Source organism: Stegostoma tigrinum, chromosome 3 (genome assembly GCF_030684315.1).
Source record: "Stegostoma tigrinum isolate sSteTig4 chromosome 3, sSteTig4.hap1, whole genome shotgun sequence".
Classification (NCBI taxonomy): Eukaryota; Metazoa; Chordata; class Chondrichthyes; order Orectolobiformes; family Stegostomatidae; genus Stegostoma; species Stegostoma tigrinum.
In genome coordinates, this window is record NC_081356.1 from 129,505,245 (window position 1) to 129,524,318 (window position 19,074).

General features: G+C 41.0%; 1 protein-coding gene across 6 annotated transcripts in view; it reads right to left on the bottom strand.

Annotated features, from left to right (window-relative positions):
* The window catches only part of htt (huntingtin), a 238,331-nt gene that overhangs the window by 147,278 nt on the left and 71,979 nt on the right, over positions 1 to 19,074 (bottom strand). For 4 of the 6 annotated variants that reach the window (XM_059644891.1, XM_059644889.1, XM_059644890.1 and 1 more), the window contains 4 exons: positions 18,410 to 18,490; positions 17,643 to 18,010; positions 15,151 to 15,274; positions 8,461 to 8,579 (listed from right to left, as the gene is read on the bottom strand). In XM_059644891.1, the coding sequence (XP_059500874.1) occupies positions 8,461 to 8,579; positions 15,151 to 15,274; positions 17,643 to 18,010; positions 18,410 to 18,490 (692 nt within the window). Of the gene's footprint in view, positions 1 to 8,460; positions 8,580 to 15,150; positions 15,275 to 17,504; positions 17,613 to 17,642; positions 18,011 to 18,409; positions 18,491 to 19,074 lie in introns of those variants that run through there. The other 2 variants (XM_059644892.1, XM_059644893.1) reach the window with 2 other exon arrangements.

The window sequence follows — 19,074 nt, forward strand, 5'->3', positions numbered from 1 at the left end:
TTTGAAACTGGTGAAGTCCACATTGATACCATATGGCTGCAGGGTTCCCAGGCGGAATATGAGTTGCTGTTCCTGCAACCTTCGGGTGGCATCATTGTGGCACTGCAGGAGGCCCATGATGGACATGTCATCAAGAGAATGGGAGGGGGTGTGGAAATGGTTTGCGACTGGGAGGTGCAGTTGTTTGTTGCGAACTGAGCGGAGGTGTTCTGCAAAGCGGTCCCCGAGCCTCCGCTTGGTTTCCCCAATGTAGAGGAAGCCGCACTGGGTACAGTGGATGCAGTATACCACATTGGCAGATGTGCAGGTGAACCTCTGCTTAAATGTGGAATGTCATCTTGGGGCCTGGGATGGGGGTGAGGGAGGAGGTGTGGGGACAAGCGTAGCATTTCCTGCGGTTGCAGGGGAAGGTGCCGGGTGTGGTGGGGTTGGAGGGCAGTGTGGAGCGAACAAGGGAGTCACAAAGAGAGTGGTCTCTCCGGAAAGGTGACAGGGGAGGGGATGGAAAAATGTCTTGGGTGGTGGGGTCGGATTGTAAATGGCGGAAGTGTCGGATGATAATGCGTTGTATCCGGAGGTTGGTAGGGTGGTGTGTGAGAACGAGGGGGATCCTCTTGGGGCGGTTGTGGCGAGGGTGGGGTGTGAGGGATGTGTTGCGGGAGACGCGGTCAAGGGCGTTCTCGATCACTGTGGGGGGAAAGTTGCGGTCCTTAAAGAACTTGGACATCTGGGATGTGCGGAAGTGGAATGTCTTATCGTGGGAGCAGATGCGGCGGAGGCGGAGGAATTGGGAATAGGGGATGGAATTTTTGCAGGAGGGTGGGTGGGAGGAGGTGTATTCTAGGTAGCTGTGGGAGTCGGTGGGCTTGAAATGGACATCAGTTACAAGCTGGTTGCCTGAGATGGAGACTGAGAGGTCCAGGAAGGTGAGGGATGTGCTGGAGATGGCCCAGGTGAACTGAAGGTTGGGGTGGAAGGTGTTGAAGTGAAGTGAATGAACTGTTCGAGCTCCTCTGGGGAGCAAGAGGCGGCGCCGATACAGTCATCAATGTACCGGAGGAAGAAGTTCGTCCCCTCCCCCCACTGCACCACACAACCAGCCCAGCTCTCCCCCCCCCCCCCCCCCCAACCCTACCCACTGCATCCCAAAACCAGTCCAACCTGTCTCTGCCTCCCTAACCTGTTCTTCCTCTCACCCATCCCTTCCTCCCACCCCAAGCCACACCCCCAGCTACCTACTAACCTCATCCCACCTCCTTGACCTGTCCGTCTTCCCTGGACTGACCTATTCCCTCCCTACCTCCCCACCTACACTCTCTCCACCTATCTTCTTTACTCTCCATCTTCGGTCCGCCTCCCCCTCTCTCCCTATTTATTCCAGTTCCCTCTCCCCATCCCCCTCTCTGATGAAGGGTCTAGGCCCGAAACGTCAGCTTTTGTGCTCCTGAGATGCTGCTTGGCCTGCTGTGTTCATCCAGCCTCACATTTTATTATCTTGGATTCTCCAGCATTTGCAGTTCCCATTATCCCAAAAATCCCATTTATTTCAGTTAAGGAATCCACAATCAGGAACATAAATATAGGATAAGTTAGAGATTCAAAGAGAATTCAATGAGTACATTTTTCACCCAGAGTGTGGTATGGAATGGGAGCTCATTGCCTGAGGGTGATAGAGAAAAAGTCCTTATAACATTTTTCAAACAATATTTGGATAAACAGTTGGAGGCTATGTAATAAAAACTGAAAAGTGGGATTAGGTTGGATGACATGGTCAGATTAGTCTCAGTTTCAGTGCTTTGCAGTACATTCTATAATGGTTACAATTGAGTAAGCCAAAAATGAGAAAATGGTCCATTTTAGAAAACAGAGAGCACTTGTTCAACAAGAAAAATGACCCAAATTGCTTCCTTCTGCAACTCAAGGCCTGAAGAATAAGTCAAAGTTCAATCTTTGTGTCATCTTATTATTGCATGGGAAGAACTGTAGAGAACACGCAAGTTTGCCAAAACATGCAAGTTGGAAACATCAAATCTTAACTAGGTGGGAACTAGGAATACTGATCATATCCGTGCCGACAGGCAAACATCTAAACTGCAAAACCACACACTAGTCCTCAGCTGTCATGGCAACAGCAGTCAAGAAATTAACATCAAATCATGATTCATCTTAAACCACACAGTAACATCAAACATAGGCCTCTGTTCCACACCAGAGTTTTCCCACTTTGCTTCATCAACATTAAATTTAGTGTTCAATCCATTGCTTCCCTGTGTAGGGTACCTATATAATCTGTGTATCTGTTTTAGTATCTACGCTCTGTACACGACAAATGCCAACACCTTCTGGGAGCCTACAACCTGATGGCCTAAACATGGATGTCACCAGTTTTAAAGTCTCCCCATCCCCAGCCTCATCCCATGTCCAAACCCCTCTCTCATCCTCACCTCCTTGACCTGACACAAACTATCCATCTTCTTTCCCCCCCAACCACTCAACTCCCAGTGACCAGTCCCCACCACTCCCTACCTGCACTGACCTATCACCATCCCACCTATCCTCCCCAGCCCCACCCCTTCTCTCTATTTATCTAAGCTCTCTTTCCCCTCCCCATTTCTGAAGAAGGGTCCCAACTCAAAACATCAACTTACCTACTCCTCTGACGCTGCCTGGTCTGCAGCATTCTTCCAGCACCGTACTGTCATCATCTCTGACTCCAGCATCTGCAGTTCTTGCTGAGTAGTACTTCTAACTTTGTTCTTTAGATGACTACACTATCACATTCCAAAATATAGCCATTAATGCACCACAATTCGCATTGACGAGATTATTCATTAAATGAGGCATGCAATAAGATAGAGTTCAGTTTTAAAAAACCTGCAAGGGCGATCTTGGTGAAGAAAAAACTAAAATGCGACTTCAAAAAAGGTGCAACTCACTGCCTCATGTTGCTTCCAATCAAGCCTACGCCATTTTTTCCCCTTTGCCTGCTGGGAGAATGGGTAGTAGCAGTCTTAAAGATCACTGATTACTCCGTGCTGAGGTTCTGAACTAATCGATATAGGATAACTACCAAGGGTTTATATTTAAAGATACAATCAATGTGGAGTGTGTGAAGTCGCTGCCAGCTCTTTGAAGTTGAGGCTATGTTAAAACACAGTTTAATGGGGTGGGGCACCAACCTGATCTCAAGACCACAAGTCTCCTAATTATCCCTAACGTACATCCCTGTACTATAAAATAGCAAGAAGCAAATTAGATTACTCTGCACTTAATGTGTGAAAGTTAACATTGTTGCAAAGACTACATTTGGATCCAAGTGCTTTCACTTGGCAACTCTGACGTGACTTGGGAGAAAACTCTAGAATTAACACTTCCAGAAGAGGAGTCGTATTAGATTCAAAGCATCAACTTCTTTTTTTCTTACCATAAATAGCGGCCAGACCTGCTGGGTTTCTTGAGCACTTTCTGTTCTTCCTTCTGATCTCCAGCCTCTTCAGTAATTTGATTCTATTTTACAACAACACTATAGAGATTTTACATTTAACAGCCCAGAAGTGGAGAGATGGTGCAGGTCCCCACATAGGAAGCAAGGATGGCTGGAATCTTAGTGCCTCCTGCTGATGCATGGAAAACCAGGCAACTACCACCTGCATTGATAGATCACTGATTAAGCAATAAAATATCCTGAAGTATAGTCAAGTTCCACAAAAGGGAGAATTGGAAAAACAAAATTGACACTAGACAATATTAGGAACAGGTTACAAAAAGCTTTGCCAAATCTTAAGGATGGGTACAGAAGTGAAGTAGTATAGGCAGGGAATTCCATAGTTAATTGCTTGGGCAGCTGAAAGCACAGTCACCAAATGTGGGACAAAGGAAATCAGCAATGTTCTAGGGGGTCAGAATTGAAGGAATGCAAATCTAGGAGGATAATTAAGGCGGCTTCTTAACAAGCACCTCCCAACCCACACCCACTTCCATCTCAAGGAACAAGCTTGGTTGAGGTGTGGCAACACTACTATCTACAAGTTTCTCTTCAAGCCACTCACCATCCTAATATATAATCACCATTGCTTCAATGTTTTAAGGAAGGGTCACCAGACCTGAAAGGTTAACTTTTCTTCCCTTCCCAGATGCTGCCAGACCTAAGCTTTCCCAGCAACTTTTGTTTTTGTTTCATTTCACTTGTCGCTAGATCAAAATCCTGGAACTCCCTCCCGAATAGCATTGAGAGTCTAAACGGACTGCAGAGGTTCAAGTCTGCAGCTCATTCCCATTTTCACCAGAGCAGCTAGGCAGAACAATAACTGCTGTTCCAGCCAGCATCGCATATCCAGTGAATACTGTTGTCTTGCTAACTGGTGGCTCGATATGCTGTGTAACCTGATTTACTGTAACACCACAAATACAGTTATGAGGCAAAATTATACAAATGAGGCCTGTTTTCTTTAGAATTTAGAAGGTTAAGGGGTGATCTGATCAAACTCTTCAAGCTGATAAATGAAAAAGCTGAATAAAAAGATAACTATTTCCAACGATTGGGATTCTAGAATTAGTGGCCTACTCAGATTTAGGGTCAGACTATTCAGAAGGGGTGTCAGGAAGTGCTTCTACACACACAGGATGGTAAATGTTTAGAACCTCCTTCCACAAATGGCAGTGGGTGTTGAATCAATTGTTAAATTTTAAATCAGAGAGATAGATACATTTTCTAAAGCAAAAGGTACGAAGGGATATGGGCCAAAGGCAGGTACGTGGAGTTAGGCCACAGGTCAGCCGTGATCTCAGGTGATTTGAGGAACAGGCTCAAGGGGCTAAATGGCCTACTCTTATTCCTTTGCTTCTATTTAGTAAAGCTTATACATATACAAACAACTGAATCATTTTCCAAGCTACAATTGTTTCGTGTTATTTTCATTTTCTACTTCACATCTATCACAAAGAGTAGAACACAAGATACTGGGGTCAGTTATTTACCAGCAAGAAAGGACACCATTCAGCTCATCAAGACTCTTTGGCTTTCTATGGAGCAAGCCAATTAATCCTATCCCCACTCTATCCTTGTAGCCCTTACAAGTTTCTTCTTTCCAGGACTCAAATTTTCTTATGAAATTATTAATTGTCTCCCCTTCCACCATCTTCAAAGACAATATTTCAGGTCATTATCATTCGTTGTGTTGTAATTTTTTTGTCCCTGAGTAGTTCCTCTATCTTTTGCTCAAAATCTTAAAATTTGTTCCTTTTCCTTGTAACAACATCTAACAAAACTGATTCTTCCACGTCTACTTTATGCAAATCTGACACAAAACTTGCACTCCTCGAGTACCTTTGCTCGAAGGAGAAAATTCCTGTTTCTCCAGCAAAAACTTGCAGTTAAAAATCTCCCAGCCATGGTACCATCCCATTAAATCTCCTAAGGATGTTCCTTCTTAAAGTGTGGGAAGGAGAAAGGTGTTTAGTCAAACTTTCCGATCAATAATTTCTTTTAAAAAGCAAGATAAATGAGATTAAACATTTCCATTCAACATGGAAATTCCATGTTCATCACGAACACACTCACTTACCCTGCCCTGCTAAAGAACCTAAGAGTGGCTAGTGACATTTTTCACCACATTATGCAGGTTCAAGAGCTTTAGATGAAGGATAATTCAACACAGATGCACAGCAACAAGACTCCAAATGTCAAACTCGTAAACCAACACTTTCTACAGCAGCTAGCCATCACCACATTATCAAAAGTCTCACAAAGCATACAACATCTCTGAAAATAGTCAGAGTAATATCCACCATAAAACAGTTATATCCATCACTGACTGAACATGGAACGTTGCAGGAAGGGCTACTGCAGAAATGTTAGGATACAAACTATTCTCTGGGAAGTAATTACTGGTCATTGAAATAATGACATTGTAAACCATCAATTCCTTGTTAAAGTTGAAAAATTTTAACACTGCAGAGAAAATGACTGCAGGGCAAAACAGCAGAAAAGTTCTCTTGGCAAATGTTAAGACCTCACAACAGAAACATTTGGAATCTTGTGTACAATAGAATGATACAGCACTGGCAGAGTACTGGTCTATACTGAGATGGATCTTTGAAAGAACTGTACAATTAGCCTCAACTCACTCCTTCCCATTCTTCCTTTTCAATATACTCTTTTAAAGGATACTAAATGAATTTGCTTATTCCAGACATTTAGGCAATAGATTCCAGGTCATCAGTTTGTTCGCTGGTGACCAACTCTTACCAGCAGAAATCACTCTTTCTTATTGAGTCATCAAAATCATTATTTTGAATGTTCAGTTATACTTTCTTCAAACTTATTCTGTGGTGAGGTGGCAATAATTGCAATTCCTCCAACTTTTCAAATGAAAAAATTCGGATAAGTAGGAGCCCACTCAGCTCTTCAAGCCTGCTCTGTCATTCAAGTCAATCACTCCCCCGATTTAATTGACATTCCCACCGACCAAGAAAACCTTCAACCCCTGACTTATCAAAAATATAACTGCTGCCTTAAAATATTCAAGGACTCTGCTTTCATCATGTTTTGCGAGAATAAGATCCAAACAGTCATGACTTTCAGGGAAGGAATCTTTCCTCATCTGCTCTAAATGGACACATTGTTTTAAAACAGTGACTCCTAGTTCTACATTCTCCCATAACAGAAATCATCCTTTCTACAGGCACCTCTCAGGATCTCATACGTGACCCCTTACTCTAAATTCCAGTGGGTACTGGCCTAGCCTGTCCAATCTTCCTTCATTCAGACAAATGAACTATTCTGGATATTAATCCAGTTATCCTTCTCTGAACCAATTTCAATTTATTTATATCCTTCCCTAAATAAAATGACCAATACTATGCACAGTACTCCAGATATGGTCTTACTAATGCCTTGTATAACTGAACTATGATCTCTCTACTTTGGTATTCAACTCAATAAACAATAACATCCTATTATTTTTGTAGATATTTGTTGTACCCTCATACTGACCTTCTTGTAATTCATGTGTGAGGACATACATCTATCTGCAAACTTTCACCATTAGATATGTTTTTTCCTTCTTCCTTCCATAGCCCCTTCCTTTTCACAACTGACTTTTCCCACTTACTTTTGCATCATGAAATTTAGCAATGATATTTTCAGATGCTTCATCGAAATCATTTATGTAAATAGCAATAAGTTGAGACACATTACTTATTACCAAGAGAAAATAGCCAACTTTTGCCTATTTGGCTCCCTGCTAGATAGCTAAGTTTCTGCCTGTATGACTACACCAACACCATAAGCTTCTTTTTCCACAAAAACCTTTGAAATGGCACCCTACCACGACTTCTGGGAATCCAAATACAGTACATTCAACATTTAGCTTTATACACAGCATGTTACTTTTTCAAAAGAACTCCAATGAACTGGTTAAACTAGATTTCCCTTTCACAAAGCTATGTTCACCCTGCCCGATTATTTTGACCTTTACAAGTGCCCTATAACATTTATAACAGTAGTTTTGAACATCTCTGTTCTGACAGATATTAAGCTAACTAACCTTTGGCTTCCTGCTTTCTGACTCCTTTATTTTTGAAAAATTGGAGTTACATCTACTTTTTCCAATCTAGTGGAACGTTACCTGAATGGAGGAAATTTTAGAATTTCCAACCCATAACATCTCACTAGCCACTCCTTTTAAAACCCTAGAATTAAAGTTCTTCAAGACACAGGGACCTGCCCACAATACCAACAATTTGTTCAGTACCACTTCCCTAATGGATTTTTTTTTTTGCTCAAGTTCCCCATTTCCTTCCATTTCCTGATTTGGAACAATTTTTGAGATGCTATTTGTACCCTGTATTATGTAGACCAATTCAAAATAACAGTCAATCATGTGCCACATCCTTATTTTTTCATCAACTCCATAACTCACTTTCTATAAGGCAAACACTGATTTAACTACTTAAGTATTAACAAAGTTTTGCTTTCTCTCAAATAAAAACTTAAAAATTAATTCTTGCATTCTTATGGCCTTCCAACAATAAGTTGCATTTTAAAAATGCTTTTCATAGAATAAAACTTGCACAGCACTTCACAATGTCAGACTGTGTTTGAAAATACATCTAAGTTGAAAAGTTGACATCAGGACAGATGAGGAGATAGATGTTAAAGAGTGCCATATTGTGATGGGAAAGAGGTAAAAGAGATCTAGGGCATCAACTAAGTTTGAGGCCCTGGCAGATAGAGACATAGCTGCTAAAGGTGGAGTTAAAATTGGGGATGCATAAGAGGTCTGAATTGGGAGGAATTCAGAGATGGTCTCTGCACCCTCTACAAGGCTTCAACATCCTTTCTACAAGTATGATACTCATAATTAGACAGTGCATTCTGGTCTCCCACCAGTGGAAACAGTTTCTCCTTATTTACTCTATTGAAACCTTGATTAAGAAGTACAACATAAAGATTCTCACCTTGGTATCAAGATCTGCTGACTCAACGCAGTCATCCTTCGAGACAAAACGATCAACACTGCTGTCAGAGGACTGCCGGCTGTGGCCCATGTGACTTAACAAATGAGATTTGTTTACTGCTGTAAGATTAAGAGAAATTATTTTTCTACTCTGCTTTTCTAAATTAAAATATCAAGATTTTCTCCCTAATTTTCTAGGTCAACTTGTGCCACTCCCTGGCTGTAGTTAGAAGCAGATGACCTACTCTCAGGCAGCCACCAAGTTAAGCTGCAGTCAGTCTTGAGCACCACTACCTTGGCTGACACTAACATGGCAGGGAAATCCTTCAGCACATTGCACGAGGCCTAACTACCTTTGCTCCCTTCTGGCGATTCAGGTAAAAATCACCATGGCACTATTCAAACAAGTTTCAAAAATTCTCCTAGTGCCTTAATCTAACATTGCTTCCTCAACAACACCATCAAAAACTGATTAATAGCTATTAACCTCATTGCTTCCTGCAGAATCTTGTTGTACAAATGGCTGCTGCCTTTGCCAACGTATTATTTGCTGAATTTCAAAGAAAATGCATTGTACATGATGCGCTTTGATACGTCTGAGAGACGCAATAAGGCGCTATATCAATGCACTATAGTCGTCTTCCGGTCAGTGAGAATGCACAAGAAAGATTAGTTCAGCCTCCATGTATCCTGCACTTACCTTACATAGGTTTTCCTATGTAGCTGAATTAGGGCTTACAAGTTACAACTAAGAACACCACATGTGCTTTTTATTTCGTGTGCTCACTGTACATGAGTTCCAATGAGTGTGTTTTGGTCACTTCTCTAGCACCATGAAAACATTAGTTAGGAAGGCAGCATGCTAGAATACTAGATGGCAGTACCTCTGCCATGCTGGTTCAGTATCACAGTTGCTGAGTTTTCCAATTTCAACCGCATCCTTGGTCTTACATGTTAGATGAAGAAAGGCACTTCACCAAGCAGGAGTGGTTGTTGAGGGTCAAGTGGACAGTTTGATTGGCTTTATCAACAACACATTCATATCAGGTTCACAAGTTGCTAGGTTTGAGCAAAGACTTGATGACTGAGTTGATGCATTGGGGAAAAAGGAATGAAACCAAAAATACTTTCAAGATACCTCACTGGCCTTTCACAAAGGTTCTTGTGAAACTGGGTCTCTAGGAGATGGTGGCAATGGAATCTCCAACAGTGCAGCACCTCTCTCACCATACCTATGACAGTCTAGGACTGAAAAATTCTCTTCACTTTATCAATTACTAAAGTTCACAATAATTTGATGCTTTGCCTCTTGCTCTTCTGATCTTCCATTTGAAAGGCTTGCCACCAATTCATGACGACAATATAAACACGAAGATATTTTATGATGCAGAAAATTGAGGAAATAAACAGGATGAGTTAGGGAAAAACACGCTGGAAAACTTCCTTTCTGAACACACTCAACCCTTCAAACATCACGCAATGAAGTATGCCACACTAAATATTGTTGGTGCTTAACATAACCCCACTTTGCATGAAATGAACAGTCAATACAGCACCCAACTCTAACACACTATTCACCAAAATCTCTAAATACCCTTTCTCCAACAACAGAAATCTAACATCTCTATTCAAGAGAAGGAATAGTAGTAGGGGTCTAAAAGCCAGTTACGGTGACATTAACACAAGTTGTTGGAAAAAGCTCAGGTCTGGCAGCATCTGTGAAGAGAAATCAGAGTTAACGTTTTGCGTCTGGTGACCATTCCTTAGAACACTCAATTCTGAGGATAGTTAACCAGACCCGAAACATCAACTGATTTCTCTTCAGACGCAGTCAGACCTGCCGAGATTCTCCAGCAACCTGTTTTTGTTTCTGATTTACAGTACTCACAGTTCTTTCAGTTTTTATGCTGACATTAAGTCAGTCATTGCAGAAGTGCTGGAATCTATTTTTAAATAAGTCTTAACAACACACCTCAAAAAGCACTGTATGATCAGACAAAGTCAACAAGGTTTACAAATATTGTTTGACAAATTTGTTAAGAATTTTTGAAGATGTAACTGGTGAGGAAGACCAGTAATACACAGATTTAGAAAACACATTTGCTAAAGGTGCCACACAAAAGGTTAACAGGCAAGATTCATGTAGTTAGAAGTAATATACTACATAGATGGGAGTGCTGGTTAAAAGAGAGAAGAGGAGAAGGGTGAATGATACACAGTACAATGGCAGGTTGCAATAAGTGAAGTGCCACCTGGATAAGCGCTAGCCCTCCAGCTACACATAATCCACATGAATGACTTAGATAATGAACCCCACAATAACAAACCAAGAATTGCCATTGATAGTTAGGTGGCACTATAAACTGTAAAGAGGATACATACATAGGCAGGTTAAGTGAGCAGTCAACAAGGTAGCACGTGTTATTATGTGGGGAAGTAAGGGTTACTCGTTTTGATAATAGGAGGCAAAGCCTAAAATTTGGTTTTATTACTTTCAGAGCAGAGAAATTTATATCTGAATGGTTAAATCCTTATTCTAAGACAATGGCTCCTAGTTCCAAATTTCCCAACTGGGATAAAATCCTCTCGCAGCATCTATCCTATCCTCTTAAGAAGTCTGTGCACTTGAATTTAACCACTGCTCATTCTCCTTAACTTCAAAGAACATCATACATTATCTCAGCCCATCAGATAGTCACTTATACCAGGAAAAATTCTATAATAACTGCAGTTTAAGCAGTACCTTTAAGACAGAAAAACATTAAAATTGCATCACAGGAAGTATGACGACATTAAGGTAGGCGGAAGCTTTAAAGAGCATTTAAAAGAGAAAAAAAGTAGTTGAAGACTCCAAGAGGTTTACAGAGGGAATTCCAGAGCTTAGTGCCTTAGCAGCTGAAGAAGAACAACAGTGGTGGAAATATTAAAATAGACGGTGCTGAAGTGATCAGAATTGGAGAACTGGCAGATATCTGGGAAGGTTGCAGGACTGGAAAAGTTTAGAAATAGGGACAAGCAAGGTCATGGAGGAATCTAGAAACAAGGATATGAATTTGAAAGCAGAGGAGATGCTTAACTTGGTGTTGGTGTACATCAGCAAGTAAGGGGATGAAAGTCTTTGTTTCACTCCTTGTGAAAAAGATATAATTTCTCAGGTAATGAGACCAGAACTAACCATTGTCACTTGTGTGTGATGTCACTAAAGCCCAATACAACTCAGTTATACAATTCTTGAGCATCTGTGTAAATCACCCCTTAGCTATTCAAATTGAGAGAATACACCTCAACTTTGTAATCTGGCCTTGTTATTTGACTGTCGGAATGCAGGTGTCACTCTGGTAAATCTGCACCGTACACCATCCAAGATCAATAAATCCTAATAAATAAAGACCAAACAAGTATCCAATTTGACCAAAGTGAGGGCTTCATCCCAAAAACAGCTATAAGAAATAGAAACTGGAATAAGCCATTCTGTCCCTCAAGCCTGCCCTGCCATTCAATAGTATCATGGCTGGTCTGATATTCATGTCCACTTTCCTGTCCTGTCCCCATTACCCTCGACTCACTAATCATCAAGAATCTACCTCAGCCTAACATGTAAACAAGGACTCTGCCTGCCTACAGCTCTCTGCGGCAAGGTGTTCCAAAGACTTTCAACCCTCAGATGTAACTCCTCATCTCAGTTTTAAATAATTAGTACCCTTTTAGTCTGACTGTGCCCTCTGGTCCTAAAATCTTCCATGAGGGGAAATATCCTCTCAGCAGTGACCCTGCCAAATCCCTTAAGAATTCTATTTGTTTCAGTGAGGTCACCCCTCATCTCAACTCAGAGTACAAAATTGTACAGCATTATTATCCAAGCTTGTAAATATGAAGACCAACCTCTTTTGCATACTTATCCATGAAGTTTTAATAACCTATATTCAGACAAACCAAATTTTATTTGGAGCTCCAAACAACGTTTCAGAATTGATCTATCCTTATTTATCTTTTTTTTTAAGGTTGATCATCTCAAATTGAAATCCATTTGCATCAATTTTACCCATTCACCATTTATTGATACAAGAACACAGGAATTAGTGGGGGAGACCACTTTACCTCACAAAGCCTGTTCCACCAGTCAATAAAATCACGTAAGATCTGACTGTGATCTTCATTACTGCCCTTGTCAGTCCGCATAATCCTTAACTCCCTCAATTAGAGATGAGTCCAGCACAGCCTGGAATATATTAAATAACTCAGCCTTCACTGCTCCTTCAAGTAAAGAACACCAAAGATCAATGTCCTTCTGACAGAAGAAATATCTCCATCTTCAATAAGACAGCCCTGGCTCTAGATTCCCTTAAAAAAAAAGGAAGCATTTTCTAATCATCCACTCTAGCAAGAGCCTCAAAAACTTGTATATTTCAAAAATATCTCTTCATATGGCTTCACCTGTACTACATATAAAAGCACCCATGTTTTGACTTTGGTAGATTTGAATATTTGGTTCTCTATCTTATTGCTTGAATTAATAATAAATAGCAAATAGGTGAGGCCCCAATAGGTCACTGTTAGGCACATTCTGCCAAATTAGTGTACTTATCTTGACCCTCCATCATTGGTAACGGCCTGTGCTTCGAATATTGAGTCAAACATTCTAATTTTAAAACTAAAGTTGTTAACCTAGAAAAATCTACAGTTGCCTCTTGGCTCTCCATAAAATCCTGTATGTTGGAGGATATAATTCAGAACGTGGGACTTACAAACCTGACCACCTCCTCAAACCGGGGAGTTAAACATCATGCAGGTCAACAAAGGAAAGTAAATGGTATACTGGGAAACAGACAGCAAGATCTAAGGAAACCTTAGCAAAACTGCTGGAAATACTGTCAGGGTTTGGAAAGTAAGTGGTCAAAGTTTGGCTACATGAAAACATTTTATCACAGGTTTGACAGGTTTAGACCATGCACATCATAATGCAACATTTTAGGGCTATAGCCCTGGTCCTTTCCCCAAAACTCATCTTTTGTTTGACTTTTTGTGTTTGTGAGGCTCCCTTTAACAATTCCAGACAGAGAAGCAGAGGCCCAGTTGACAGTGTTCCAATTCTCATAAGATCTCATACATGTGGCATTTATAACAAGTTTTCATTTATAGATCACTAAAATATTATAAATATTCACTGCAGCATAATCACAAAATTTGAGAACAAATAATAAAGGAGGTACTAATGCTAAGTGTTAAGTTCTGAAGGGTTTCCCAAAAGGTTGGAAAGAAGGACAGGTAGTTTAAGAGGAAGAATTCCAGAGCTGAGGGCCCAGACAGCTGTAAGCTTATATGTATGCTAAGAGAACAATTAAAAATAAGGGATATTGAACAGGCAAGATTTGAAGGAACACAGATATCAGAGGGGGAAGAGGGAGGAGAGGGGGCAGGGCTGTAAAAGTGAGGTTCAGAATTTTAATTTAGATACTGCTCATCATGAAGCCAATACAGGGCAGTGAACACAGAGCAAATGAAACTTGATGCAAGTTAACACATGTCAGTACATGTGGGACATTAGCCAGCACTGCTGGAATTGTCATACTATACATATGGTACAAACAGGTCATTCAGCCTAACTGGTTTATGCCAAATACAAGTTGCATCTGAACCTCCTCGCAATCTACTGCATTTCACCCTACCAGCATGTGTTTCTATTCCTTCTTGCCTTGTATAATTACCTAACTTCCCTTTGCAGTTGATGAAGGAGATGTTTACTCTATTCACAAGAAATGAAGTGAAAGGCTGGAGTCAATTCAATTATGCTGTGAACTTGTAACATCTGAATTCAGCAACTCTCATCAGGGAGAGTTCTGCAAATTCTCAGGAAAACCACACAATACAGTGTATTGTAGAAACTAAGCCTAGCATATATATTGGGCAAGTCCAAGCAAATATAATCTACATAATGTTAATACATTTTAGTAAATGTACTAAGCTGATCAGATCATGCCCATTAGTTTCTTTCATTGTTTTCCATCAGAATTCAACACATCAAGCCTGTCTTACAAAATATGACTGTCAACAGAAATCAGAGATCAAGTTTAAAAATATTGATTATGTCTTGATTATTTTGCATAGATTCTACAGCATAGAAACTATACCAGTGTTTACACTTAACCTGAGCATCGTTTCACCCTACTATATCTTATCTTGCCAGCACATCCTTCTATTTCTTTCTCCAACATGAATTAACCTAACTTGCTCTTAAAAGATAATTATTGTATTCACTGCAACTATTCCTTGTAGTGGACATTTCCACATAGTTACCATTTTCTAGGTAAATAAGTTTCTCCTGAATTCCCATTGGATTTTTTTTATTAGTGATTATTTCATACATATGGCTCTTAGTTTTCATTTCCAATACAAATGAAGATGTCTTCCCTAATATGATGCTATTTCTCACCCCTAAAACAAAAGTGCTGGAGAAACATGCAAATGGTTACAAATAAAGAGCAAGAGGAATTCAGCACATCATGAAGACTGTCAAGTAATACATTGTTAAAAGTATCAAGTACATGCTTTAGTATTGTCAACAATTAGATTTTGAACAATAATGCCATTTGTGATGAGGTACAACCAACCTGAAAATTGATGTCATATCAATTCTCAGCTCAGTCCCTGCTGTTAATACCTAGGATTGTTTCAATACGTCAAGACAACATACCGAGGGTGGAAGTTGCAAAACTGTCAAGAAGTGCATCTCCAGGAGTATTTGGTGTATCCTCCTCCTCATCTTGAAGCTGTCCAATCTGCATAGCCGAATACTGACTATCTGTCCCATCGAGTACCTGGTTCAAACAAGCAGATCCAGTATTCATTTGCAACACTTTTCACAAGATCTGTACCATTTCCAGTTAATTGAATCCTCATTTCTTCCAACTTCCTTTCAATAAAGGTGTTGATCACTCCCTTGATGGTTGCAGGGATCAGTAATCATCTTACCTAACTGATAAAAGCTGGCAAGACTAAAGATAAACAGATGGCACATCTCCAAAATTAAGAGAGCTTCATAAATCAGGCAAGTGGTCTATCAGACTGTTTGGTTTGCGGAAGAGAAACATGGCAATATCTCCAGACAAAAGCAGAGTGATTTCTCCAGGAAAAGGCAGCAAATTGAGGCTAGTTATGTTCCAATTATAAAGGGCAAAACCGAGTACGGTCATATTTGGGAGGGCTGACATCACTATGCAGCCAAGAGAAGATAGATGGTCTGCTACAGCAGAATCCATGAATTCTTCAAAAAAGAAAATAAAATGGCATTTGCAAAACAAAATCAGAAACAGTTGGAGAAATTCAGTAGGTTTGACTGACTCTAAGGAAAGTAAAACAGAGTCAATGTTTCAAATATAGCGACCTTCAGCCAGAAGGGTCCATAATGACAAAAGATCACAACTCAAAACATTCGCGGTTTTTCTCTCCACAGATGCAACCAGTCCTGGTGAGGTTCTCCAGCACTTCCTGTTTTTGTTTCAGATCTCCAGTATTTGTGGATCTTCACTTTATTTTGCTGATTGCAAAAAAAATGCCGAGAGGTTTGCAGTAACTGGAAAGAGATGCTTAATTACAGCACCACTGTGATCTTGCATCAAAAGGTTGTTTGTTTTCCAACAGTTCATCAAGTTCAATACTGGGTTTGGCGGTGGGGACCGGGCATAGCGGTGGCCAGAAGCAGTGAAATCATACATTACTTCTGTGCTGATTTATGGAATGATAAAAGTGGAGAATCTAAAAGCTGGAAATGCACAGCAAGTCAAATATTGAGGTCAGCCAAGGGTTCAAGTGGTAAAAAAAAAAGGAACTTCTTTGCCCTTACACATATTACAGTTGAGTATTTCCAACATTTCTCTGTAATCTCCAGGACATTTTATGCAATAATCTAGCCCACTTCTAAAAGCTACTGTCACATGTGTCATCTACTGACAGCTGGCAGCTAATTTAGTTGAAATGATTCTGGAATTTAAAGAAAAATGATTTACAAGAATTAATTTTGCTATCACTGTCAGTTGATAACAGAACCAACAAGTGGGTAGTACAAAGGTAAAAACCACAAGAGGCAAATAGCATTAAGTAAGGCACACCACCTATGAAACATGAGCGGAAAAAATACTGAAAATATATTTCAATTAACAGACTCTTGGACGAAGGTAAGGTACGTAAATATGGAGCTATATGTTCTACTCAATTCTCAAGGCAGCATCAGACTGAGAAATTTGGTCAAAGCCATCTTATGTAAGTGACAATTTTTACTTCACATACTTAGGATTCAATAAAAAAAAGTCTTCTTAGCATACCTTTTCAACTTACGAAAAATGTTTGCATGCTAAAAGCCCCCAGTAAAATCCAAGGATGGCACCAAAATGTTCAGGAAAACCCAACTTAACTTCTCAAAGCATTCAGGCCAGCATGCAGCAGTGGTGATGTGGGCCAGCACCAACAAACCATGCACACTAAGCTCCTGAATTCAGTCGAGATGCTGTACCGGAAGGGTCACGTTGTGGCCAGGCATTTATTCAGGGAGCAAAAGCAAGCAAAAACTTTTTTTAAAAAAGGCACAAAGTGAGAGAGAGGGGGAAGGGAGGGAGTCAGTGGCACAAGGAGATGTGAAGGGGTGCTGGCAGTGACAGGGTAAAAGGCGAACCACCAGTGAAACTCCAATTTGAGGGTGGAGCGCGGGAAGCAAGGAGAGGAGGCATAAAGTGAGGGGGTGAGTCACAGTAAACGTGTCAGAGGAATAGGGGAGTCGCGGGGGGGGGGGGGGGGCACGGGTGTTGTGGCTGTGGGTGGAGGGGAGGGATGGTGGGGAGGTACAGAAGATCAAGACTGAGTGGTGAGGGGGTGAAATGAAGAAAAACAAAAACAGGAAAATCATTTTAGGCCACACGTGCAACTTGCGACCAGCATCAGATGATGTTCAGAAGCCAGATGACCTCACAGCCACAGATGGGTCACAGCAGCGACTTTGGAAAGTAGTTTTTTTTTAAAAAACAAAAGCTATTTCAATGGGTACAAGCTGCTGACCTTGTCACTGCCACTAGCTGAGGAACTGGAGGAGAAAGTGGTAGTATCCAAGTCTGAGCCCTCCATGGGGGAGCTGTGAGAGATGTCAGGACCCTCAGTGGAGGACTGGGAGCCCCCCTCAGCCCACTGCACACTTACAAGCTCAGAACTGTCGGATGGGGTCACAGCTGAATCTGGGCCCTCGGTGGTCTGCGAGCTCTCGCTGAGCGGAGATATGGCCTGATTGGTCCTATCGTTCTGGTCTACATTGGTATCTGACTGAATGGTGCTGATCTGGCTGGAACTTCGGCTCAGTGCCTCATCAACGTCCCCTTCAACTGCAAGGCCTGTCAAGTCCGATGTCGCTGAACTATTGAGATCGACAGACTCTGCAGACTGCAGAGTATGCTGAGAACGTGGCTGCTGAGTGATGATATCATGTCCAGCAGTTTCTGGAAGTGGGTTTGTCGACCCCAAGTTTGAAACCCCTGAAGGAGATGGAACATCAACTTCACTGTTCATTGAACCTAAAAATGAGAGTGAAAATAACACATTAGCAAGCTTATATCTATTATGTACTTTAAAAATAAATACCAGACCTTAACACGTTTATGAAATGAGATTATTCTCACACTGTTATGAGATCCAGTACATAAACGTACCAAGCTGTTCTCATCCTTTCATTGGAAAGTTTAGCTTTTGTGCTCACAGAACAGCAAACCCTGGTCCTGAAATTCCATGAGATTGTACTGTCTGGCAATATACTTTTGGAGCAGGGGGAGCAGCAGGGCCAGGCATGGTTTTTTTGAGGGGGGGGGGGGGGGGGAGAGAAAGAGAAGGTGGGAGAGAGAGTCAGAGGAGTGTAGAGGAAGTGGCAGGACCACAAAGCATGGGAAACGAGCACTGAACACACTGCTGATCCTTACCTGGAAAAGTAGCTGAGCTGACCTCTGACCGGGTCTCCGGATCATCTTCAAGCCCGTCCTCTTCTCCGGAAACCATTTTACCTATTAACACACATTGGGTAAAAATAAAGTTTCAAGTGTAAACCAAGAAATATTTTGCATAAACTGCCAAACCCATTATTTAGAAGTTCAGAAAATTAATTATCAAAAACAAATCATCCAAATTGGTAAGCACACTCTGTAGTAATACTTGAAATTCCTAATCCATCCATACATTCAGTACTGCCCCTACTTGTCCTTGGCGAAAGCACTGGATGTCGAAGATTGTGTACTGAGGTGCCAATGAAGCACACTGCTTTGTACCGGACAGTGCTGAACTTCTTGAATGTGGCTGCAAAGTGGAGAATATTCCACTACACTCCTACTTTGTAGACAGACACCATGAACATAATTGGTAAATATACACGATCCTTGAAGGTGACCACGCAAGTGATGAACATTGTTCTAAGGGCATTAAAAGAATGCTTAGATATAAAATGAGCTACAGAGTACAAATACAAGAAAGAAATTCTAAACCTCTATAAATCAACGGTTTGATTCCAGCTGGGGCAGTGTGCCCAATTCTGACACTTCAGGAAAGATATCAACAAGAATGCAGATGAGATTTCTGAGAATATTACCAGTTA